The sequence below is a fragment of the Chelonoidis abingdonii genome, chromosome 8 (assembly GCF_003597395.2).
Source record: "Chelonoidis abingdonii isolate Lonesome George chromosome 8, CheloAbing_2.0, whole genome shotgun sequence".
Classification (NCBI taxonomy): Eukaryota; Metazoa; Chordata; order Testudines; family Testudinidae; genus Chelonoidis; species Chelonoidis abingdonii.
This window is the reverse complement of record NC_133776.1, coordinates 49,954,598-49,982,315: the sequence shown is the minus strand read 5'-3', so window position 1 is coordinate 49,982,315 and position 27,718 is coordinate 49,954,598. Positions and strand designations below refer to the sequence as shown.

Sequence of the window (27,718 nt, the reverse complement as noted above, 5' to 3'; positions counted from 1 at the left end):
CATTTCTGGACTTTCTGTTCGTTAGTTTTAATGCCCAACAGAGTAGACTTTATGAAGACCTCAGGGAAGAGAAATCAAACTTGCCCAGGCAGAAAGGCTGAGAAAGGACTGAATCTGTTCCCGTGACAGGAGTAAAAGGAATTATTATTTTCTTCTGAGTTAATAAAACTGATCCTGAAGAACCAGACTTCTTAAATCATCTTGACCTCATGTGTATACTTCAAAATGCTTTTGGGAAAATGGGCACCATGACCTAGAGGATTTCAGAGCCACTGCTGACCAGTAGGAGGCACTCCTGCATGGGTCCAGCCCCCGATACATGTAACATAGGAGATCAGAAAATAAAACATTAACCACCCTTTCTTGCCTTAAAAATCTACAATTAAGGCTGCGAGTTTGTCACGAGGTCACGGATTCTGTGACTTTCCGTGACCTCTGATTTCTGTAGCAGCCAGTGTGCCTGGCTCAGAGGCAGCTCAGGCAGCCCCTGAACCACGCGTACTAGCCACTGCTGTAGCAGTCTTGGGCCACCATGCCCCTAGGCTCCACCTCCTGCTGCTGGGGAAGGGAGGCACAGAGCCAGGTAGGGAGCCTGCTGGCCCTGCCAACCCTTGCACCCCCCCAGCACCAGTGGGGGTTCTGGGCTGTGCACAGCCGCCCTTCCCCCCAAACAGCCGGCCACCCTCCCCCAGCACTCGCGGGGCCCCCAGGCAACCCACCCCCATTTTATTCACTGGTATGCTTAATAAAAGTCATGGACAGGTCACGGGTCGTGACTTTTTGTTTACTGGTAGTGACTTTTACTAAAAATACCTGTGACTAAAACGTAACCTTATCTAGGACTAAAGGATGAAAATGAACATAGAAGAATGCCAGTTAGTGCAGTTGCAATTTCCACACCTGGATATGAATGTTACAGCCAGTCAACTGAAGAGTTCAGAATTCCAACAATATGGACAGGAAGTTCTTCTCCATCCACAATAAGACTCTGTGGGTTAATGCTGCCTTGCTCTTTCTTGTCTCTATTGTTGATATTTGCCACAGTAAGAAGGGTATAAAGTCGTGAAAATCCTAAATTTTCTTTTCAGTGTTAATATAGTCCATGCATAGCACATCCTGAATGGCAAAATGAACAAAAAAAATCTAAGATATATTCAGAATATGATCCCAGTCCTCATCTGCCTGTGAAGAAAAGTCTTTCAGATTAAGGATGCACGCCAGCTGGTTAATCAAAGTAGATAGGTCATATCTCAAAGAACCTGGGTTACAAAGAATCCAACTCTTCTCTGGATGAAATTTCCACCCATTCATATATCATCCTAAATATTACCTACACATCAATATGAGGGCACAGAGCTAACAGGTGAGGAAAATACTTTCTCCTTTTAGAAAATAAGCAGGTTACTGAAGAAGGGAAAAGAACTGTGTGCGGTCAGCCAGAGAGCCACCCGGGGGTTGAACTCTCTTTCCAACTGTTGCTATCCTCTGCAGACCACCATTTTTTTCCACTGCTAATTGTGTGTAATAAGCAACTAAACAATCTAAACTGAGAGCAACTGAGCTGAAGTTGATGCCACCATGGGTACCAGAGGAGAAGACTATAGAGAAATGGGCAGACAAAGTCATCTCAAAAGCAATGACAACATTCTCTCTCTCTCCCTGTAAACTGCTGCCAAGCACCTGTAGCACTGTAATTAACAGTCGGTGATGACAGGAAGCCTTTTCAGGGGGTTGGTTCTTCCAGCAGCTTGTGGCTATTGGTGTCACTCAGCCTGCATCACACTCTGGCAGTGATCAAAAAATAGTGTTTCAGATCTAGAACTGCTGTTTTCCCTGACAAGAAGAGCATGATGGAACGCCATGCAGAAGATTAGGGGAAAGTGGCAGTGAAGGAGCGCCCGTCCCTCAACTTACAACTTCAACGAGTATACGTATCTTAGGGTTCTAAGGTTTAATATGCCAGCCCAAAATCAATATAAAGAGATCACATCAGCAAATGGAAATTGGGAGGGAGGGAGGGAGGAAGAGATCAAATGGACAGAATATAACCACTTTGAAGCAAGCTGCCCAGCAAATTTTGAAAACTAGCTGAGGAATCTAGCTGCTGGAAGCAGCATGGGCCGAGGGACTTACTGGCCGCCACTTCCAGCAGCTCCCATTGGTCTGGAACAGCGACCTGTAGCCAGTGGGAGCCGCAAACGGCTGGACCTGCGGACGGGGCAGGTAAACACACCAACCCGGCCTGCCAGGGACTTTCCCTACACAAGCGGCAACCCCTGTTTGAGAAACTCTGGTCAAAGTATCAGTGGTTTAACTATTCCATTCCAGCCAAAACAAGTAGAAGGTAAGATCCTGAGTCCCTGGAGTCCTCCAGAGCCTACAAAGGGTAACCCACTCTCTCCTGCTGTTATCTACTAACAGATGAATAGAATTGGGCCTTTTTTATTATTTATTTATTTTGGACAAGTGAAAGAACAAAGACACCTAGTGCAGGGGTTCTCAACCTTGAGGCCCCCACAACATGCTATAAAAACTCCATAGCCCAGCTGTGCCACAATACTATTTTTCTGCATATAAAAGCCAGGGCTGGCGTTAGGCGATAGCAAGCAAGCGAGGCAATTGCCCAGGATCCCACGCAACAGGGGGCACAGCAAAGCTAAGTTGTTCAGGTTTTGGCTTCAGCCCCAGGTGGTAGGGCTTGGGGCCCCAGGGTGCAGTCCCGTGCGGCAGGGCTTAGGCTTTCTGTCCTGGGCCCTAGCAAGTCTTACACCAGACATGCTTGGCGGTCCCCTTGAAACCTGCTCGCGGCCCACTAGGGGCCCCCGGACCCCTGGTTGAGAACCACTGACCTAGTGTATGCTCACAAAGAAGATGGGGTGGCAAGTGAGATCCTACAAGGGCTGCCACTCCCACACTAATGGAGAAAGTCTGAGGGTGGGGCAGGATAATTGCCTTATCCCTGATAGCTCGAAAGGGAATTTGAGACAGACAGGATTGGTGCCCTATCCCCATATGAGTCGTCTTTGGGGTTAATGTGAAGGCAGTTGAAGCCTAAGAAAAAATCCTCTCTTCAGTTTTCAAAACTTAATTCCTAGAGGGATGGCAAAAAGGAAAAAGTTAAGGTACACCTTCACACAGGGCTTCTGATTAAAAAAAAAAAAAAAAAAGATTAGGGAAGTACTAGAAATGGAGAGTCAGAGATATATAAATATACACCTACCTTGATTAAAAACTCCTTTCTCCTTTTGTGCTAGTTGATGAGTCATACCAATCTCTGTGAGGATTTGTACTCTTTAGAATGGGGAAGGGGAAAGAGAAAGAGAAGGCTCTCGACAAACAAACTTTAACTGGAATTATTCTATGAAGCACACAAAAATACTACAACTGCCTGACTAAACCATGCATGAGGAGTGCTGACCCAAGGTCTCCTGCGTGTTTAGCAGCACTCACACTGAAATATACATTGTATGACTGTCACTTAGTTTAGATTTATTTTAAATCACTTTTTTCCACGGTACCTCGACATCCTGAACACTGGATAAAGAAGTTGATTAAATCCAGAAGTGCTATATCCCTGTCTTGCTTATATGATTCAATCCAGTCGTCCACCACAGACTGTCAAGAAAAAAAGAAAATGTATCAAATACTCTTAAAAAGATTTATAAATGCAAATGACTTTTCAGAACAATCTTTTCAGAAAGTAATTTTATAACTGAAAATGTACTTCATACAACTGTGTGAGTACAAATTCAGAAATCAACAGGCCTTCCCTTAGCTGGTGGAGACAGAACAAATACTGCTAGAGCTCCGGTCTACATGCATTGTTTTCTAGTGCTAAACTGGAATAAACAGTTAGCTGCTCAAAGGCAAATTAATTAAAAAACCAAAACTGTGCTTGAGATATTTATTCAATCTAACAAGTTTGTTGAGAACAGAAGCATTCTGTCTTATTTCAGAACTCCATCAAGAAAATATTTTCAGCAGGGTAACACTCTCTGGGGATAAGCATCTCATTTATTTTGCAAGATGGAAGTCTTCTAATGTTGATAATGGTCAATGAGCCATGGGTGACAATTTTAAAATAGAATATATGATTTGATTAAACAGCTGATGATGGGAAACATTCTCAACTAAAAAATAATAAGTGGGACTTCTTTATGCTGATTGTGGCTAAAAACCAAAGAGCCACCTATACCATTGCAACAAAAAACTGAGCCATGGTCTCTCAGAACTCGAGTGGTGACCACAGTATTAGAGAGACACTTTTACATTACTCATAATGAGGTGTACAAAGCCAGCCATCAACAGTTATGATAACAGGAACGGAGACAGACAAGTAGACAGAGGACAAGAACTGTTTGACATCTATCATATGCTAGGTCACCATGATGAAGAGCAGGCTCAGCTGCTTGGTAAGTTAAGGCACTGAATGAACACTGCTCATTAGTGGAAGAGGGCAATCAAGAAGTAAGAGAGAGTGTATGGCACAGACACAAAACCAGCTAGAAAGTGTGTAAAGACACACACTAGAGATGTCTGCAGCTGTTCCCCATGCACCAACCTAATCCTAAAAACCTAATGCTGCTACTCTATAATTGCTGGGACAGGAGGGGAGGTGTTATATGGTATTACAGCAGCTGAGGCAGGCAAGGAAAATGGTAGAGGCAGAGACAATGGAAAAAAGCTAGGAAAAAGCACCAACTTCTCTGAAGTAGCAAGAAGAAGTTCTTCTAGATCCCACTACCATGAAATCACTATCTTCTGAGGGAAGTAAAATAGATGAGGGTTCCTCCATATCCAAACACCATCACCCCCTTAACTTAGGGAACAACATTACTAAAACCCTTAGTTTCCTTAGTTCCAAAGATGAATAGCATAGCAATACAAACAATTACAAGCATTTTTAATTGACTAAAATGTTACTATGTTTGCTTATTTAACATGTGAAAAAACACCCCCAAGAACAGCAAGTTTCAGAGCTGTAAAGTGCCAGTGTAAACAGTGCACCAGCACTGGTAGCCACACCTCTCATGGGGGTGGGGGTTTTTTAAGAGTGCTGAGAGAGCTCTCTTGGTCTTGAGAGCATCTCCCGGCAATGAGTTCCATATGTTGACTGCCTTGTGTGAAGAAGTACTTATGTTTGTTTTAAACCTGCTGCCTACCAATTTCACTGGGAGACACCTGTGTAAAGGAGTAAATGATACTTCCTTATTCACTTTATCCACACCATTCTGATTTTATGGATCTCTGTAATACCCCACCCCCCGAACGCCTCACCAGTCCTCTTTTTTCTAAGATGGACAGACCCATTCTTTTTAGTCTCCTCATACAGAAGCTGTTTCATACCGCTAATTATTTTTGTTGCCTTTCTCTCTGTACTTTTTCAAATTCTAACATATCTTGTTTGAGATGGGGAGACTAGAACTGCACACAGTATTCCAGATAGGCGTTACCATGGATTTATATAGTGACATTATGATCTTTTCAGTCTTATTTTCTATCCCTTCCCAAAGGTTCCTAACTTTTTGTTATCTTTCTTGACTGAGCAAATGTTTCCAGAGAACGATCCACGATGATGCCAAGATCTCTTTCTTGAGTGATAACAGCTAATTTAGAACCTCATTATTTTGAATGTATAGTTGGGATGTTCTCCAATGTGCATTATCAACACTAAATTTCATCTGCCATTTTGTTCCCCAGTCACCCAGTTTTGTGAGATCTCTTTGTAACTCTTCGCAGTCTGCTTTGAATTTAACTATCTTGAGTAATTTTGTATCATCTGCAGACTTTGCCTCCCCATTGTCTACCCCTTTTTCCAAATCATTTATGAATACATTTAACAGCATTGGTCCCAGTGCAGATCCTTGGGGGACATCACTATTTATCTCTTTCCTCCGTGAAAACCGAGCATTTAGTCCTGCCTTTTGTTCAAACAGTTACTTATCCACAAGAGAGTCCTCCCTCTTATCTCATGACAGCTTACTTTGTTTAAGAGTCTTTGATGAGAGACCTTGTCAAGGGCTTTCTGAAAGTCCAAGTACACTATATCCACTGGATCACCCTTCTCCACATGTTTGTTGACCTTCTCAGAGAATTCTAATAGGCTGATGAGGCATGATTTCCCTTTAAAAAAGTCAAGTTGACTCTTCCCCAATATAATGTGTTCATCTCTAGGTCTGATAATTATGTTCTTTACTACAGTTTCAACCAATTAGCCTTGTACTGAAGTTAGATTTACTGGCCTGTAATTGCCAGGATTGCCTCAAGAGGCTTTTTTTAAAAATTGGTGTCACATTAGCTACCCTCCAATCTTCTGGTAAAGAGACTGATTTAAGTAGTAAGTTACACACCATAGTTGTTAGTTCTTCAGTTTCATATTTGAGTTCCTTAAGAATACTTGGGTGAATGCTATACATTCCTGATAACTTACTACAGTTTAATTTATAAATTTGTTCCAACATCTCCTCTACTGATACCTCAATTTGCAACAGTTCCTCAGTTTTGTCACCAAAAAGAACCGCTCAGGTGTGAGAATCTCTCTCACATCCTCTGCAGTGAAGACGGATGCAAAGAACTCATTTAGCTTCTTCTCACTTCCCTGGTCTTCCTTGAGTGCTCCTTTTGTACCTCAATTGTCCAATGACCCCACTGATTGGTTGGCAGGTTTCCTGCATTTGGTGTACTTAAACTTTTTGTAGTTAGTTTTTGTGTACTTTGGTAGTTGCTCTTCAAATTATTTTTTGGCCTTTTATACTTGACTTGCTAGAATTTACGCTCATTTCTATTTTCCTTCATTGGATTTGACCTCCGATTTTTAAACAACTTTTATTGATCTCTACGTCTTCACTCTGTTTAGCCATGGTGCCTTTTTTTTTCCTCTCTTGCCATTTTTTTTTTTATTATGGGGGTATACAATTAGTTTGAGCCTCTATTATGGCACTATTCACAGATATACACAAAGAATTATCAGTGAAAAAAAATCTTCTATTCCTTCTCATGCAAGGGGATATTGAATTCCTATCAGAGAAAATAACTTATAGGTAAGATTAAAACCCTCTGTTTGATGCATGCCTAGCCAGCCATTTAAAAAACCTGCCCAACAAAGTGCGGCAAAAATGGAACATCCTAGCATAATATGTCAGTTAAATGCACCCTTAATGAACTGACTGAAGTGCCTCTCCCTTTGAAGTGTAAGAACCTCAATCTGGTCCTAAATCATATAGAGATACGTTGAAGCGAGCACCCCAGACTGAAAATCTTCTCCATTTTGCCAAGTAAGTAGTCTTAGTGGAGCTTTTTCTACTGTTAATTGAAATGTTCTGAACAACCCAAGAACAAATCTTTTCCAGTGGATTTACCCACTCAACAGCCATGTCCTGAGATGAAGACAGTGAAGCTTTGACTCAGTATGATAAATAAGAGGGGAGATAGCTCCCTTTTGTGGACACCCAGTAAGCCAGTTGGCTATGGAATTCCTCGTGGTGGTTGTTCTCTACTTGCTTTATCTGTAAAGGGTTAACAAGCCCACAGGTAAAAGGAAAGGAGTGGGCACCTAACCTAAAGAGGCAATGGGAGGGCTAGAACTTTTTTAAATTGGGGAAAAAACTTCCCTTTCTCTGTGTGTTGTGGTTCTCTGGGAAAGAGGTGAACAGGCAGCAGTTATGCTCTGAGAAGCTTAAGCCAGATATGAAAAACCATCAGATCATACCTAGAGATTGCTTATCTGAACCCCCAGATATGTAAGTAAATTAGGGACTGTCTAGAACAGGGGTAGGCAACCTATGGCACGCATGCCGAAGGCGGCACTCGCACTGCCCAGGTCCTGGCCACTGGTCCAGGGGCTCTGCATTTTAATTTAATTTTAAATGAAGCTTCTTAAAAAATTAAAAAACCTTATTTACTTTACATACAACAATAGTTTAGTTATATATCATAGACTTATAGAAAGAGACCTTCTAAAAACGTTAAAATGTATTACTGGAACGCGAAAGCTTAAATTAGAGTGAATAAATGAAGACTCAGCACACCACTTCTGAAAGGTTGCCAACCCCTGGTCTAGAAAGACTTTATTAGGTTTATTTCTGTTTATTTCTTTATTGGCTTGTGGACTCTGTGCTAACCCCAAATACTTTTTCTTTTGCTTGTAACCTTTAAGCTGGACTTCAAGAAGGTTATTCTTGATGTTTAAATTTTGTAAATGGGTTTTTTAAATCTAGCAAAAGTCTAAGTTCCAGATATATTTTCTTTCTTTTTGTTTTTAATAAAATTTTTAAGAACAGGATTGGATTTTTGGTGTCCTAAGAGGTTTGTGCATATGTTGTTAAATTAGCTAGTAGCAAAAACTGATTTCCGTTGGTTTTCTCTCTCAGCTCTTCACTGGAGGGGGGTGAAAGGGCTTGAGCGTACCCCACAGGAAGGAATTCTCAAATGCGCCTTTCTGGTGTCAAAGGGGTTTTTTTTTGCATTCGGGTGGTGGCAGCATCCACCTATCCAAGGTCAGAGACAAACTGTAACCTTGGGAGTTTAATACAAGCCTGGAATGGCCAGTATTAATTTTTAGAATCCTTGCAGGCCCCCACCTTCTGGACTCAAAAAGTGCCAGAGAGTGGGGAATCAGCCTTGACAGTACTCCGAGTGGAGCTTTTTCTACTGTTAATTGAAGTGTTCTGAACAACACAAGAATAAATCTTTTCCAGAGGATTTAGCCACTCAACAGCCACGTCATGAGATGAAGGCAGTGAGGCTTTGACTCAAGAGATCCCATGCCGATGATAATAGTAGAGGAGGTTAAACCGAAAGCCTCAGAAGGTCAGAAAACCAGTGTTGCCTCAGCCACTCCAGAGCTAGTAGGACGATCATTGTGTGGTCCTGCTTTAGTTTTTGTATCACCTCGGGATGAGTGGAATCTGTGGAAGTGCATATAATACACAATTTCCTGTCTCCCCCATCCACCTCCCTTTGGTAACAGGAATGCATCAGTGAGAGAACCAGGGTTCTAACTTGCCCTGGCACAGAACTGATGGCATTTTCTGTTTTTCCTTGTTGCAAAACAGGTCTGCACAGGGGATTCCCTGTCTCTAGAAAATCAACCTCACTATGTTGCTTTTCTCATGGATCACCCATGATCCTTCAGGAACTTTCTGCTGAAATGGTCTGCAAGAGTACTTGGTAGTCCTGAAAGAGGAGAGCCCTCGAGTTTAATCCTTTTCTGAATGAATAGCTTACTGGATCTGGAAACACCCTGCTTGTTCTGACAGAACATTGCTGTGATATTGTCTGTTAGAATCTGGATTGTTAAACCCTTGATGTAAAGTAAAAGGATCTAGCATGCCTGCTGCATGGCCTTAGCTCCAGTACATGTACATGCAGCGTTGACTCCTGAGCTGACTATAGTGCTTGAGCCTGCATTCCCTGTAGCTGTGCATCCTACCCTAAGTTAGATGCATTCTAACCAGTTTTCAGTGGAAGAGGAAAGAGAGAATGGCAACCCTTTGCATGCACTGATTGAGTTCTTCCACCAATCTCAGAATAGAACCCTGGCAATTTTGTGAATCAGCATGCCAGAGAATGTTTGCTTGGGCAACAGACTCACTTCAGCAAAGCCTGCATGTATCGCAGCTGATGTCTGGCAGGCTGAGTCAGATACACGCAGGAAGCTATATGTCCCAGCCACCAGAGAGAAATCCTCAGTGTTGTCCTTGGATGGGACTGCAGGCTGTTGCAGAAATCTAGAATAGATTAAAGCCTGTCCTTCCCTCCAATGAACTCAATTCTTTGTACTCGCGACAGAACTGATTTGTCCTAGTTTATTAATCAGCCCAGCTGAACAAACAGGGAGTGAGTTTACTGCACATTATCCTTCATTTCTTGACTGAACTGGCCATAGGTCAAACAGCTGGTGGGTATTTCTATATTTCCAGATACAGAAATACCTGCCAGTTCTCCTGAGGTGAGCCACTTTTAACTGACATGCACTTGATGAAGATCCTTGGAGCCAACGACAGACCAAAGAAGACGACAGTATATTGGTAGTGGAGACCTGTCACTATCTACCTCAGATACTCCCTGTGGCTCGATTAGATGCCCACATGATTTGCAACCCTGCAAATCAAGAGCAGCACATAAGTCATCAGGATCCAAGGAAGGAATAATGGAAGCAAGGGATACCATCCGAAATTTCATTTTGTTGATAAATATGTTTAGCTTTTGCAAATCTAGGACGGTCCTCAGACCTTGGGCATAAAGTACTGACAGTAGAAATCCCTCCTCCTAGGTTGAAGGGGCAATTTCTCTATAGCTCAGACAAAGAAGAATCTGCACCTCTTGAAGTGCAGACTCATGAGAGCGGTCGCTGAAAAGTAGATAGCAGTAAGACAGACTGAAATTAAATTATGCAACCTAGGTTCACAGTTCTCAGAACTCACTGATCCAACAAAATGGCACAACTTGTTTCCAACAGAAGTGATTGGGAGGAAAAGAGTCACAGACTGCTTTGGAATAGATGAGTGTTGGTGTGATATGTCCAAAGCAGTAGGAGCTGGTGGCCTTTGAGTTTTAAGATGCCCCTGAGACTTATCAGCCTGTCTGGAAGTGCACTAAAGCTGTCTATACAGAGATCTGTATTGCCTCCTCTGTAAGGCTGCGTTACAGAACCCAAGAGAATGTAGTGATGCTTGAGAATCCTTGAGAAAATGCAACGCTTTATCAGTCTTGTCACAGAAGAAATTGCATCCCTCAAAAGGTAGTTCTTCAAGAGTCTGTTGTATTTTTGTAGGGATCCTAGACATCTAAAGCCAAGAGGCTTTACACTTTATGACAGATGTCACCCCTGCCCCAGAAGCTGTGTCACCAGCAAAAAGTGCTGCCTGAAGAGAAGTCCTTGTAACAAAATGGCTCTCCATAACAAAGGAATTAAATTGTTCTCAAACATCCAATGGGAGATTGTCAATAAATACTGTCCCTGAAATCCCAGTTTAAAAGGTCATATTTTGAAAGTCACGCATGGCAGTTAAACACATACATTTGAAGACAGGGTATCTCTTGCCCAAACAATAGGAGTATCTTCAGCAACAACCATCGCTGTTCTCATCCCAAAGTCTATGACAATGCAGAATAGAACAGGGGATAGTATGGCAACCGTGCCTTACACCAGAAAATCTTAAAACCATTCTGTATGTCTGCTCTCTATCCTAATGCAGCATGCGGACTTGTCATACAAGACATCAAATCAACAATCTTTGCAAGAATTCCATAATGTGTCAAGATCTTCCAGAGTGCTTCTCTGTGGACACTAACAAATGCTTTTGTAAAATCAATGAAGTTTAAAATAATCATCTAGGGGTATTCCAAGCTTTTCTCAATAAATCTTCTCAGGGAATGTAGGTAAGTTCACTATTTCTTCACATCCCTCAACGTATGTTAGTGGTTCTGGCTGGTTGAGCATAGCCTTGACGTGTTTCATCTAATAGGCTTCTATGTTAAAGGTGTACTGTCTCAAGCCTTCACAATGCCTCAACAATTCAAGAACTGTGATGTCAATTGTTTGGATACTAGAAAAAGCTTTTTATAATCCCCTCTCTTGTGTACCTTCTCAGCTTCTCTTGCTTTGCTTTCCATCTATTCTCTCATGTCTTCTACATGATCATTTAACTTCCTTGTCTGTATTTGCATATTTTTGTTCCAGAATAGATGGGACTGTATCTTGACACGATGGGAAGGCTTCAGACCTCTGAAGACCCTGAGAGCTAAGCTGGAGGGAGTGTAATTCTTTGTAGGGTCACCAAAGACAGATAGGGCAAAGGGTAGAAGACAGATTAAAGGCAGTCCACCAATCTTCCTGGTACGTTGTTAAGAGTCAGGCTAACAAACGTAAAAAATGCTGTTACAGAAACAAAAACTATAGGCAAGTGTCAGATTTGCAAATACGAACATCAACTGAGGAGAACTATAAAGCACTGGAAAGATGACAAGATAGTTCTGGCCCACCAGTAAATTCAGCTGACACTGTGATGATGGAGAATCAAAGCCACAAGGAAGCTTTCCATCTGAAACAGGCTATCTTCACAAGTAAAGTTGGAATGTTAAATCGCTTTGGAACACTGGTAGACTGCCATGAGTTATCAGAGAAATAAAAATATTTGGCTTAATTATACTTGAACTGAGTGAGATGAGATGGACTGGATAAGGCAAATTATCATCTGTGTGACTGTCTTCTATTCAGGAAGATAGGCTGATAAACATCAGGAATAAGAAGGCTTATTATTGAGTAAAGAAGCTACTGAAAGAACGGGAACCTGTTAATTTCAGAATACTGACTGCTCACTGACGGTCCATGCAAAAGTCACAGTTGTTCAGTGTTAACAAATAATGAAAACTGATCAAAGACTGTTTTTATGAGAGACAGCATAGTATCCTTGGCAATACCAAGAAATATGACATTCTTATCCTGATGGGAGATGTAAATGCACAGGTTGTTTTGATAATACTGGACAGGAACACATTATGAGCAGATACGGCATTGTAGGGCAGAATGAAAATGGCAAATGTTTTGTTGAACTTTGAACTATATAGTCTTTCCATTTGGGGAAACACTATTCTCACACAAGAACAGACAAACTGACATGGAGAGCAAATGATGTCTTCATCCAGCAGCAGCGTGACCACGTTGCCATTAATAGGTGTAGGTGAAGAACACTGTTGGACTCCAGGGCGTATACAAGTGCTGATGTTGGAAGTGACCATCATCTTGTCACTGGGAAAATCAAAATAAAACTAAAGATGACATCATCACTCTAGGCAGACAGTGTGCATAATAGTAGAAATGTAGCAGATGTGTCAGAAAAGGGGCATTTCAAGGTGCAACTCCCCAGTAGATTTGTAGAGTTAAAGACAGATGACATAGAAAACTAGAATCTGAAGAAGACCTCTGTGTAAGCCTGAACGCTTGTCTCTCTCACTAACAGAAGTTGGTGTAACAAAAATTATTACCTCATCCACTTAGTATCTCTAAAATCCTGGGACCAGCATGGCCACAACAACACTGCATAGAAGAAGCAAGAGTGGATGCAGCCAGGATTATAATAATGGTGAGAAGATGTAATACAGAAGAGTGCCTCCAACCAAATGCATACAGGTTTTTGGAGAGAGAAACAAATTAAATAAGAGAATTCAACACACCCATGTTCCCACTGCCAATGTCCCACACTTCCTCTTCCACTCCCCCTAGTCCCCTTTCCCGTCTCCATCATCTGATCAAACAAACCCTCCCTCTGTCTACTCTTCTACTCCTAATCATCCTCCCCTCCCAGAGAGCATTTGCCTGTATAGTTTAAAGTATTAGCACATTCTCAATATTGTGCTTCTCACAGATGACATTTCTTCAAAATAAATATCCTCTTTGCTAGAGGTACATTGGTGCAATGTGCCTGTTTCTTTTTTCTTTAATTCAGATTTTTGCCCTGGGTTGGACTTTAACTCATAGTGGGTGAGCTTGGATTCAATGATCGGGACATTCCCTAACAGCCACCCAGGTCCTGTGATGAAGAGACAGTTTTCCAGTCAGCTCAAATTTGGATCACTATCAGAACCCTGCATCCCTATGAGGCATACTTGGATTGTATTAATATCTGATAACTATACGTTTTAGAGCACTTAGAAAAGTGAAGTTGAAACAGAAAACCATCTCAACCTTCACTATGGTAGAGCTTTAGCTCTCCTATAATAATGGCCACTTTTGGATTTAAAATCTATGAAAACCAGACCATGAAAAGGTTTGAGTAATTTGAAATTTGCTAATTTCTTCCCTACTTCTCACAGATTGGTGAACCCCTTAAAAGACTAAAAAAGATGAAAGATGGTGTCGGGAAATCCATCAGCTAAATGCCTTCAAACAGATCCAAAAGTGAGTGATAAACCATCTGATCCTGAAATATTATGGTATAATTTAATATAATGCTAGCGAATGCAGAATGGGTGCAGTATTATTACAAAATGATCAGTCAATAGCACTTGCTTCCAGGACACACTTTCCAACAGAGCAAACCCATGCTCAAATACAGAAAGAATTCCTACTCACTGCTTTCCCATATACCAAGTTTGACTAGTATGTCCTGGGCCATGATCATATCCATGCAGAAACAGACAACAAACCTTTTGAATCAATATTCAAAAAGCTATTGTTAACAGTTCCAAACTATCTTGAAATATCAAAAATATCACTTGCACGTACAATGCAAAAGATTGTCTTTAATGTTCATCCTGATGTTCTGATTGTGCATACCTTTTGTCCACAGCATGAGTGCCAAAAGACAGTGAGAGCTTGACAGCCCTTGATTATGAAATCTTGAATATACACCAGGAGGCGGAGTTTCACCAGGAACATCAGCCAAGCAGAATTCTATTGTGTGACAGATAAGCAGGTGCCCCAGATACAGACATAGCCAAATGCACAGTCAATTTTAAGCATTAGGAACAGTCTGTAGGTCAGGATGACCAGACAGGAAGACATCTGCCCAGCCACTTAGATTTTCTTTGTCTAGCCAATATTCAATTCAAATATACTGACACTACAAAATGGTCTTCTATATTAAGGCAGTAGAGTAAAGACCTAAAGGTCTGAAATCCTGAAATGCTAGCTTTCATACACTGAAGCCTGTTGGTGCTGAAGCATGTTTACATAAGCCCAAGATGTTCTGTGTTGACCAAACATAAGCAGTGAAGTCAAAGATTTCATACACTAGTGAAGTATCTGCAATGAATTCCTAGCAAATCACTCATGATCCACTAAATATTTGATCTACCACAGAACAAGTCAGACATGGACCTACATATATTAGGAAATCAAGCATCCCTCCTAATACTTGATTATAATTTCTGATTTTATTAGGAAAAAATCCTGTGCACACAAGAGCAGCTTCTATCACTTAATGCTATGAAGAATCAGTATAGAATCCCAGAAACTGTTGATACAGATAATGGGTCTCAGTGGGCCTATAGGTAAATTTCCAGTTTGCAGCATAAGCAGGATTTGAACATATCACATCCTTGCTGCATCATAGCCAGTGTAATGGTAAAGCAGAAGCAGATCTCAAGATTGGCAAGCAGTTGCTAAAAAAGGCGCACTGACATGACAAAGACTCATGCACAGCATCACTTGACTGGAAAAAATACACCAACAGAAAGCATGGAGAGCAGGCCCGAATGGCATCTCATGTCACACCACATACAGACTGTTACTTATAGAACAACTTTTGAACAAAGCTGCAGTGGAAAGGTTGAGAACACAAATTAAACAGCAATGACAACAAGCCAAATACTACTATGACAGAAGTACCAAAATGCTCTTTGAACTCCACATAGAACAGTCAATATGAGTACAGGCAGTACCTAACAACAGAGACAACAGACGGGGCAGGAAATATTTGCGAAGAGCAGCACAAAGTAGAAACACAAACAACTCTACCTCTGCAACTATAATTCCCTGAGAAGAACCAACAAAAAATTACCCTGAACAGAAGACACAAATGAATCCTACCATAGATCAAGATACAAGGAAAGTCTGCAAACAATGTGAAGTGAGTTCACTTGAGCTTCATGAGTTCACAAAGTCAATGCCAGAAAAATCTAGGAGCACAGAAATCTCCTGAGGGCAAACAGCAGCAGGAGGAAGGCCTGAAAATAAAACTACGTAAAGCAGAAGAGCAGTAAAGTTGTTTTGTAATTTCAAAGACTATGTTATTAGTTAAAAAAGATTCAGTTTCCATTATAGGAAGAGAGATATTACAGAGCGCTCGCTAAAAAAAATAATACATCAACGCACATTTATATGTAGATAGAGTGCCATCTACCAACACAAGAATATGTAGCAAAGACACTTACCAAAAATAAATAAATAAATAAAATCTACAGCAGCAAAGCAGTCACATGTACCTTTTCTCTGGCTTCCATTTATATCAATGGCTCTCAGATAAACACCCAACACAGATCATATCATATATCTCCTACCTCATAATAAAAGTGAAAACTAACTCCAAAATAACCTTGGAATCCTGCCAAAACAAAACTGAAAATGTATTGAAAATGAACAGAAGCGATAGCTCTGATGCAGTAAAACAAAATGAAGAAAATGCACCAGGAAGATTTCCATAGTTCTATTATGAGAAAATTTGTTCTGTCTTCACCTACTAGATAAGAAGGGTAAATCCTACATCCCCAAATTCACAAAACGTAAAAGGTTTTAGAATTCTGATTTTCTTCAGGTTTACTCCTACATTCTCTACATTAATCCACAACCCAGTCCCATCATGGATTTATGTCTGGTGGGTAAAATTTTCAAAAGGGCTTAAGTGACTTTGGACAGTCTTGTTTTCAAAAGTGACTTAGGCACTTAGACTTCTAAGTGCTACTAAAAGTCAATGAGACTTAGGCTCCTAAGTTCATTAAATGACTTTTGAAACTGGGACTTAGCCTAAGTCATTTAGAATAAAATTTTCAAAAGCACTTAAGTGGCTTAGCCTAAATCTCCCTAAGAGATGCTTATGCACCTCTACCTCAATACAACGCTGTCTTCAGGAGCCAAAATATCTTACTGCGTTATAGGTGAAATTGCGTTATATCGAACTTGATTTGATCCGCCAGAGTGCACAGCCCCACCCCCCTGGAGAGCTGCTTTACTGCGTTATATCCGAATTCGTGTTATATCGGGTGGCTTTATAACAGGGTAGAGGTGTACGTACATAAGCATCAGACCAAGCATAGTGTTTCTCTCATAACCTTACCTTCCTTCCCAATATCTGAATCTTCTATTACTGAGTTGCCAAAATACTTAATTCCTATACTGCACCAGGAAGGTCTCTGCAGTCCTAGGGGTCCACAGTGAAAATTAATGATCTAGTGCAGGTGTAGTCAATAGATGGATCGCAGGCCAAATCCAGACGCTTTTGAATGGACCCTGAAATCTTTTTATTTACTTTTATATTATTATTTATTTTCTCTGGAGTCTGGATCTTGACAAAAAATAATTGACTAGCCCATTCTAGTGGAATGATTCCACTAGCCAGAAGCCTGTAATCCTGGAGGTGAAGGCTGTGAATTCTTTTCCCTAGAATTAATTGAAAATGGGACTTGGGCTCTAAGTCGCTTCAGTACTTTTGAAAAGTTTACCTGCTGTGATTAAACATCTCACATCTTTTCTGCCTTGCTATACTTAATACATGATAACTTTCATGAAAAGCAGCTTTAAATATTCCCTAATTTTAGTACTCACTTGTTTTTCCATTTTAAAACAACAAAATAGTGAAGAAATTTACTAAAGTAGAAGACTTCTTCTAGGACTATGGTTATTCCACATACAATCTTCAGCTTGATCAATTCCTTATTTCTTTCTTTACTTCAACATACAAGATAAGGAGAAAATCTTAGCATAATACCCAGAGATTCCATTAGTCTGATACAGATTATCAAAAATACAACCACAATACGATAGTTTACAAAAACTGTTAAAGTCTGAAAATATTAAGTGATCAAGCTGTAACAAACATGAACAAACAGCACATTAGTTATTTTACCTGCATCGCACTTTTCCCCAGTTTCACCACCTCAAACAAAGTGACAGGGTCCCCGCCTTCTCCATTCTGTTGAGGATGACCATTAGCTCTTCCACGACCTATTCCTCTAGTTCCAGGTTCAGAACGACTCTTATCTCCTGGAGACTTTCGAGGTTTCTTATTGGCAGACTAGATAAAGGGAACAGCATAATGAAAACTGGAAGTATTTATAAAATTTGAATGAATGAATTCGAAATGCTTGTAAACCATTTATACACATCAAATCATCAACTGTTGTGATAAGTACTTGGTAGGCATTTTATGTGTAATGTCAAGTTAAGAAGTATGACTTCCTAGCACCAAAGAGCTAACAGGACAAATTTCCATACTAGTCTTAACCAATACAATAAATACACAAAATAATGCAATGTCATGCGTGCAATTATGCGCAAAAGTCAAGAAAATTAAAAATTATGGTCAATGCGACAAAAATATCTCTGCCATATACTTACTAACATAATAACTAGTGCATCTTATTTACAGAACTACTGCAACCTATTTACCTCAGGACAATTATTACCAAGTTCATAGTTATACTGAAACTGTGTTCTTCCCTTTCATCACCATCCAACTACAATTTGTTCATAATTCGTTATTTGCCCATGAGAAAGGCTTAGCTGTTCTCCTTCCATACCACTAAAATTAATCAATAATAGGGTTTATATGGACTGATAGATACAACTGATGACATGGTCCCTTCTTGCCACTAAATCTGAGGTGGAAATCCAGGGCCTTCTGATGTCAACACAAGTTCTACCTATGAATCTATGTTATTTAATGTAAGATTTCCTTAGTTCCTTCATACCTATAGCTCCCCTTTGTGTGTTCTACATGAGCGAAACAGCTTGGAGATCAGTCTTCCATGTATGTAAACCATTTTGCTCAAGATAGTTAGTTCCTTACAAAGAGTTAATCTTCTGATGGCATGACTGTACAAAGGCCACTGTTGTTCTGTTATCACTTGCCATGTGAATGGTGAAACTGTTTTAGGGGAATTGTGTGAAGAAAGTTCTCTACTGCGCTTACTGCTGCTCACAGCTCCAGAAGGTTTATTCTGTAGAAAGTCTCCTGGTGCGACTAATTGCCTTGAAACACAGAAAAATATTCTGTTCATCCAGGCCTTGAGAGAGGCTCCTCCAGGGGCTTACTGACTCTCAGCAGGTTGTGCCTAGACTTTCACAAAGCACAGAATGAAGCATTAAGGGTCATAGTCTCTGGTTTGTTAAATCTATTTTGCATGGTTGAACACAGCAGCAACATGTGGACTTCAAATGGCCAGATATACCCAGCAGAGAATTCTCTCTGCACAAGGAAACTCATCTGGAAAATAGCTTGGGCAGGCAGAAGAACTGACTTCTGTGCCAACCTTCTCCACAAGAGGAAGAAAGGGTGAGTCTGATGCATTCCACAGGGTGGGCTAGGAGAAAGGAGGAGAAGCAAGGCAGAGTGGAGCACAGCTGTGCCTCATATCCCGTGGTTTAAGGTCACTGAGGGAACTTACAGCAGTGGCATACATTAGGGCTGTTGGTTCCTCAGAACTCTAACTTAAGTTGAGGCTAGGTGGCACAGGATCAGGAAGTTGCGAGCATGTGGACTGGAGATTCCAGCCCCGGTCCTGTGAGAGATAGGTAGTTCCCATTTCTCGTGGAAACATTATGCAAGCATATACAGAGGAAGCACTGCCTATGGGACTATGTTTACATATTATACTACCCATCTAGTTAACCAAAACCAGCTCCATGTCAAGATTGTGGAGTACTGAGAAACTGATCTATTGTATACTATATAGCCTGAGGCTTTTTTCACAAAATAAGACCACCAGGCCCAAGATGGACTCTATTTGGTAGCTAGGTGGCTGGTGTTTTGAAGTGGCATTAAGGAGTTACACTGAAAGTTAACTATGAACCTTAGTTGTCCTGAATTTGTGCTGGATTGCTGATTCTGTGGACAAAGCTTTTACCAAGAGGTTAAATAAGTAATGAAAGATATTCCCTCCTACATGAGACTTGGTACTAGGATCTTCATCAGTTTCAGATACATCCAAGGGGCAGGTGAGAGGCTCAGTGGCATAGTCTTGATTTGCAAACATTGCTTCTGGATACCAAACTTGAGAAAATATTGATTGGCAGGAGTTAATGGGCACACAGAGGAAGACTTGCCTTAGATCAGCTGAACAAAGGATATCACAAGGGGGCAATTTCCAAAATATGGAGAGCTTAACATATCTGCAGATCCAAAGACAAGAAAGCAAGTAATGGGTGAAAGCTTCCAGTTTTGTTTGTTTGTTTTCAGTGCTCCTCTCTCTTCTGCTGATGGATATAGTAAGATCTGAATTGAGTCCAGTATGACTTACTACTTCTCTGGGTGGGGAATCGAATGAAATAGGAGAACACTGAAAATCTTTATAATACCCCTTTTTGATCATTTCTAAAGCTTATGTGGCTGTGGCTGTACTGGTCACAGGCATGAAATTCTTTTTTCAGCTTGACCCCTAAATCTTGAGCAAGCTGGCTCAGCATCCTCACCACCACCCTCCCACAAGAGGAGCCCTTTTCACTACTGCCAGAGAAACATTTTCAGGTACCACAGGAATAGAGGGATTAAAGAACATGCAGCTCTGTCTGCATTAGAAGCACATGGAATTAAGGCAGGTTGTTCTGTAACTGCTCCTAGATTCTCTGGCTGAGTTTTCCGGACTTATTTCATTGAAGAATCCTTCAAGGTTTCAATGAGGGACTAGCCGAGTAGTTTTGTGCCATCAGTGTTGCTGGGATGAAGTTTTCTCTACGGGAGATATCTGTATCCCAAATTATCAACTATATATTTCTGTGATCTAGAGTGAGGACAACTCTGTCCAAAAATACAATAATGCCATAGGCTTTAATGTACACAATAGCTAATGACATGAGGTCTGGAAAACATGCCTTACAATGAGAGACTTGAGGAGTACAATATATTTAGTTTATCAGAGAAAACATTAAGACGCAATTTGATCATGGTATACAAATATTTATATGAAGAGAAGTTATTTATTATTATTAGAGGATTCTAATGTAGCAGACAAAAGCATAAGATGATCCAATGGCTAGAAACAGAAGTTAAACAATTCAAACTGAAAATAAGGTGCAAATTTTTAACAGTGACAGTATTTGCCCACAGGTACAGATTATCACGGAATAGGATAGATTCGCCATCACTTGGAGTATTTAAATGAAGATCTGAAGTTTTTCTAAGAAATACACACTAGCTCAGTCACAGGTTATTGGGTTTGATGCAGTAAACACCGAGTGAAGCTTTCCTGGTCATGGTTCATTCGGGCCTTAAAATCTCTTAATTTATGAAAAGATATTTTACTAGATTTTAGTTTTTTCTTTGATTTTGCCTTTAGTCCTCAACTACTTATTCCCTTCTGTATTTGAATCAAGAAGAGTACAGTGTGAGAATTAGGGCTTGGCTACACTTGTGAGTTACAGCGCAATAAAGGAGCCCAGGGCATACTAGCCCACTATCTGTCCATACTGGCAAGACACGTAGAGCGCTCTGACTCCACGGCTACAATGCTGTTGGTACTCCATCTCAGTGAGTGGAATAATGTTTGCTGCACCTCCACTGGAGCGCCACGACGCCAGTGTGAACAAGGTGTTGCATTACTGCACTCCGATTGATCTCCGGAAACGTCCCATAATCCCCTTAAGTCAAGTGGCCATTCTTGTCATTGTTTTGAACTCGCTGTAGGAATGCGGATATGCCCTTTCAAAGCTCCCTTTCTGACAGCTGGCTGCTTATCTCCTCCGGGACAAAGGAACCATTACTGAGGAATGCTGCTTGCTTTGAGTGAGAGAGAGAGAGAGGCAGGGTGGGGATGGGGGAGGTCTGCTGCTGTCTGAACTTACAAGACAGCATGCTGACATGCTCTCAGCCCCCCAAAAATCCACTCTCTTCCTCCACATACACACAACACACTCCCTGTCACACTCCACCCTACTCCCCGCATTTAAAAAACCCATTGCAGCCACTTGCATGCTGGGATATCTATCACAATGCACTGCTCTTTCTGGCATTGCAAGAGCTGCTAATGTGGCCACACCGGTGTGCTTCCAGCTGAGTGTGTAAGCACTCAGCAGTGTTTTCGCTGCTGCCGTCTCCGAAGGCTGGTTTAACTCCCAGCCCTCTACAACTGCAAGTGTAGCCAGGCCCTATATGGGGAGCTCACAGATCCTGTTGTAACTGATGCATTTTTAAAAATGCTACATTGAGGACCTCTTAGCTGGATAGAACCATACAGGGTTCTTCTCCCCATACCCTCCCAACTCTTTTAAGGGTGAGAAAAACTACTTTTTCATTTCTTTCAACTGCATTTTGAGGGAGGTCTTTCTTGGACTGAATGAACAAAAGATTATTATTTGATCTCCAGATTGGTATGCAACAGCTCAGCCATCTAGGTCATCTCCCTCCAAAGGAGATTACTATATCTGATTAGATTATTTGGAAAAGAAAAAAAAATCTCCCCCTTCAGCCAAAATTCAGGAACACAGAAATTGCTATACTGGATCAGGTCTGTAGTACATCTGGTCCAGTATCCTGTCCTGGTCAGTGGCCAGCATCAGATTTTTCAGAGGAAGGTGTTTAAACAGATGAATCTCACGTAGGAACGTTATTTTACCTCTCTATTTGGCACTGGTGTAACCACCGCTGGAATACCATTTCCTGAATTGTGGGCACCAGAGCTGGAAAGATGTTGATAACCTGAAGAAGGTTCAGAGAAGAGCCACAAGAATGATTAAAGGATCACAAAATAATGCCTTCTAGAGACAGACTTAAGGAGCTCAAGCTATTTAGCTTAACAAAGAGAAGATTAAAGGGTGACTTGATTACAAGTATCTACATGGGGAACAAATATTTAATAATGAGCTCTTCATTCTAGCAGAGAAAGGTTTAACAATGCAACTGCTGGACATTCAAACTGAAAATAAGGCATAAAGTTTTAACAATGAGAATAATTAACCATTGGAACAACAATCCCAGGGGTGTGCTGGATTCTCCATCAGTGACAATTTTTAAATCAAGACTGGATGTTTTTCTAAAAGATAAGCTATGAATTATACTGGGGAAGTTTTATGGCCTGTTTTACACAAGAGATCAGACTAGATCATCATAATGGTCCCTTCTGGTCTTGGAATCTATGAAACCTTGCATTAGACAGATGTGCAATAATCTGTCATCCATGAAGGCCTCTCCTTAACCCCAAAAGGAGAGTGGTTTAACCCCAAAGTATATAGTTTCATATCCCTTGCAAAACTTAAAGCATTAACCATAACAACTCTGGATATTTTTGTTATTTATGTAAATGATCAATCCTTCTTTGAACCTTGCAAGATACTTTGCCTTTATGGAATCATGTAGCAAGGAGTTCCACAGTCTAATCAGGTGCTGTGTGAAAAAGTATTTCCTTTTCTTAGTTCTGAATTTTCCTCCTTTCAATTTCATTGACTGTTCCCTTGTTCTTCTGTCACAAGACAGGAAAAAAAGAGATACTCCCAATCTACCTTCATTCTTTTTTCATGTACCCTCTTACTTGCCTTTTTCTAAGGTAAAGGATCTCTCTCTCTCTTTGTGTAAGAGTTTTTCCATGCCCCTGATAAATAACATCTTTTTTTCCCTGAACCTCCTCTGATACTTAAATATCCTTTTTGAGAGGCAATCAGTAGAACAGATAGTATTATAGTAAGCTGGACCATTGATTTATATAACAATTGACTTTGTTATTGTGATAAACACAGAGGAAAAATTAATCAGGCTTATTGCTTTTTGATGTTGACCTTCTCTGTGGTATACTCCTCAAATGAAAAGGAGGAGGGGCAGCAGCAGCTTGGGTCTTTTTGTTTGGGTAGGAAGAGGCCACTGAAGAGGATGAGCTCTCACAAATACAAGGAAGATCTGCAGGCAGTGGTTTTGGGAAGGGACAAGGAAGGGAACCTTCCCTGTCTGATTTGGATGGTGCCCTTGGACAGGAGATTTCTTGATCAACCTCTGAAAAGAACAAGCCATTCAAGTATTTCCATCTCAAATTTAAGAGACAGGCCATGGGGGATCAATGAACTTGCTTCTAGGTGGCCATCAGGGGGAAAAACACAGCAGTTTTGGAGAGAGAAAGAGTAGGAACTCTCTTGGATTGCAAGTGCTGATCCTAAGGATCACCACTGAAAACCGGGTGTTGTCTCACTAGTACATTTAAAGCATTTTCTCCTTCCGTTATTAGCCATCTGAGAAATTTTCCACATCCTACTGGGGTAGGAGGCGGCCTGTGTGTGTTTAAAAAAAAGCTCTCCTGGGCCTCTACGAAGAGGCCATACTTCCAGACTTTAGTGAGTAGGAAAGCTGCTATAGAGAGCAGGCTTTTGAATTGCAGCTGAGCCTCTGCTGTGCTGAAGCACAAGAAGAAAATGCCACTGGATCAATGATTTTCCCCCAGGCTGCTCTTAGAATCCCTTCTAAAGAGTTCCATTTTTTTTTTTAATTTTTTTTTTATGAATGATGGAAAGGAGAGAAGAAATAAAAAACCTAAAAAAGAGGCTCTCAGAAACAGCACTGAGAGGAAACTTCTGTTTTCTAGCACAGGGACATTCAGCTGAAGACTCACAAGGAAACAATACAAATGTGACAGCAAGATCAGCTGGAAAGCTTAAGACAAAAAATAATTGAAAAGGTCTGCATGAAGTGGTTTCTGGAAGCAAGACAGGTACTCAGCATTCATGACCAGATCAGTATGAGAAGTTCCCTGTAACCATGAGAAAAGTGAGGTTCTGGAACAGCCTTCAGTAGGCGCAGTGGTAGCATATAACCTAACTGGTTTTATGAAGGATCTTGATAAATGTATGAACAGGAGTTTGTGACAGGGTTGCCCGCGATAGCAAGGGACTGAACTCCATGACCCAGGAGGTCCATTCCAGTCCTATGCTTCCCACAGATTCTGAAACATTTGCAAAGTGAATCTGGCAAGCTGGAAGTCCTTCAGTGGATAGAGCTGTTAACTACAAAGCTAACATAGCGATGGACAATTAAGGATTAAAATTTTACAGGAAAACAATGTCATTTTCCTACTGTACATGTACTTGGGTGAATTTTCAAATCTTTATAATCATCTTTTAGAACCAGAAATTCTAAAACAGCAGATATGTTCTATATACTTATATGATCTTTTATAACATATTCCATTAATGTACTCTAGCTGAGCTAAAACCAGAACATTCATGAGGAAGTAACAAACTGGCAAATAGACAAAATTATTAAAAGCTCACAAAAAATTATGCAAAATTCTTACAAAAAATCTTATTACACACTGTGTAATTCTGATTATATAATCAATCATTAATATTAATACTTGTGATAACTCTGGCAATCTACCTACAAAGAACAGCTTGATAAAACATAGCCTCCACAATTATATATGCCTGCTGAGGAAGTTACTTCTCTTATGAATAAATATTTTATAAATATAGAAAGGGTTACTTACTAGTTACTGAGAGTTTTTTAATTGCCTAGGTACATTCCAATTCATGGTGTGGTAATGTACAAAGGCCCTTGAAGAAGAATCTTCTGTAAGTAAATACCTATACAGCAGATACCAAATCTAGCGATAACTATATTATACTAAAGAACAAAGTTCCTTACCCAGATTCAGGACACAAAATATGTTCATTTATCTTAATCTTTTAACTTGCATTACTAGATCTCCCTAGGGGACATCTAAACATTATATTAAAAGTGTGAGCATACTCTCCAGTTCACATGAAGAAATTAAAAGCCACTTAAAAAGATGGCTCAAGCATTGTTTCACAGTACTTAAGTGAAGTATCCATTAAAAATTTTAATAGTAGAAAAGAGTTATGGTTAATAAAACTACTCTCATGCCTGGGAAGAATATTGTAATATGACAAATAATGAAATGTAAAATGTGAATGTGTATGTATGTAAAGGAAAAATGTATTAATGGCTATTACCCGCTTATCCTTTAACTAGATCCTATACTTCTATTTCAGCAATTTTTTTCATATCAGTCTGACATGTATTATGCACTATAAATCTTCATATAGTTTGACAAATGGTTCATTGCAAACCTATTGCTGTGAACACTAAGAGGACAGGATGGGAGAACAATCTGCATCAAGTTTAAATTGATTCACAACAAAACAAAACTAAACACCACATACTGGAGGCCTGCCAGGACGGCCCCTTTTTCTCTTTCCTTTGACTTCTGTTTCTTCAAGCTCACTGCCAGCATCTGAATGTGCAGTAGTTTCATTTGTTGAATCCCTAGGGAAAAAATACTAGTCAAATTACAATTATTTTAAACAAGTTATTAATTTATAATTAACACTGATTAAATATTTAGGTGTAGTATAGAACAAAACAAATTATCCTTTAAAAGCCTTGTGCAGCATTCACTCTGCAAATTCAAAGATTGCAACGTATGGAGAAATGCTAAACTATGTAAGTTTTATGAAGATAGAAATGACAGTGTATGCTCTCAGACCTCAAGACATTTAAATAATTGGCTCTTTTAAAGTGAAATTCTACTTTGAAAATTGACTGTTAAACAGAACCTTCTTAACAGATCCATTTGTGTGTGTACTCAGTGGTACTGGCTTGTTCTCATGACCAAAACAAAATTTTACTACTATTTTACTCATTAGCCTGGAGAGCCAATACAGCTATCAGGAAAGGAAGCTGGATTCTATTCTAGCTCTCACTTCATTAAAGTGGTTATGTAAACTCCAACTATAGATCAAATTCTAACCTCAACTGCACTCAAAGACAATGGGATTGCACAGTGCAAATAAGGGCAGGATTTATCCTGAATAATCTTTATTGCTGGTGATGATGCACAAATCAGAGAGACGGTCAGCTTGATTTTCTCATCCAGGATTGAGTTTGTGGCTCTGAGACTTAGGAAAACCTTTTGACTTGTACAATGAGCAAATCTGATCTACAAGTCATTGAGAGATTAAGGTATGTCTACACTAGAAGTGGAAGTCAACCTATATATTCGGTCAACATACAGCAACCACAGTAATCACTGCATGTCCACATTACCCTCTCTTTATAGGTTGGTGATGCACTTCCTCATCAGGAGCACTTCCACTGACCCTACGAAGGGTAGCGTGGGGGAGATGAGAGACTAGGCTCTCAGCTCTGCTGGCAGCTCCCTGCTTGGAGCTGCCCCACAGGCTCTCAGTGGGCTGTCCCCTCCTGCTTCCACTCCCTGATCCCCACGAAGGGGGAAGCCGCCCAGAACTCTCTCACCCCCATAGAGTGGAGTTCAGTTGCTCTTGTTTCTTGGCTCCCCATCCCCTCCAAGAGCTGGGCAGCCTTATCAATTTCACAGCTCATCCAGCCATGAAATTGACAAGACTTCCCAGCTCCCAGAGGAGTCCGAAGCTTCTCACCCCAGCTCTCCTGGAAAGCCAGGGGCAGCTAGGTGCTGGAAGGCAGATGTTAGCCCTAGAATGTTAAAGGCCCTCTTCCTTACAACCTGAGAAGGGGCTACCTTAGGTCAATTAGGGACACCTGAATCCAATTAAGGGCTGCCTGAGATCTTTTAAAACCTCTCCTCTGGCGAGAGAAAGGGGGGAGAGAGAAAGAAGCTCCTGCCAGGCTAGTGACAGCAGGGAGATAACCTGCTCCAGGGTGAGAGGCTGTGCTCCTTCCTATAGGGGAAACAGCCACACCTGAGTGCCTGCTAGGGGAAGGACTGATACTCCAGGGCAACCAACAGGATGACACCCTGCACCAGGAAGGAGGCAGCAAAAGGTATACCCCTGGGGTTTGTGTGTTTATGAGGCGGTTTCCTTTCTGTTTGGTGGAGGATCGCCCACAGGCCAACCCTGAGAATATGACCAAAGGAGCAGAAAGGAGGAAGGCAAACTCTGCCCTAAGTGGGGCTGATTACCCCAGGCCCATCATTACCAGAGCAGGAAGTGCTAAGTCCGGAGAAATGGAGGAAGTGCCTTGCCACATAGGGCACTTACATCAGCAGGAAGAAGGCTGTAGTGTAGACACTGACATAATTAGGTCGACATCAACTGCCTTATGTCGACCTAGCTATGTAGTGTAGA

General features: G+C 40.8%; 1 protein-coding gene across 3 annotated transcripts in view; it reads right to left on the bottom strand.

Annotated features, from left to right (window-relative positions):
- The window catches only part of STAG1 (STAG1 cohesin complex component), a 352,185-nt gene that overhangs the window by 244,307 nt on the left and 80,160 nt on the right, over positions 1-27,718 (bottom strand). For all 3 annotated transcript variants that reach the window (XM_075068598.1, XM_032778796.2, XM_032778798.2), the window contains 3 exons: positions 25,814-25,916; positions 17,565-17,732; positions 3,519-3,615 (listed from right to left, as the gene is read on the bottom strand). In XM_075068598.1, the coding sequence (XP_074924699.1) occupies positions 3,519-3,615; positions 17,565-17,732; positions 25,814-25,916 (368 nt within the window). The remainder of the gene's footprint in view (positions 1-3,518; positions 3,616-17,564; positions 17,733-25,813; positions 25,917-27,718) is intronic.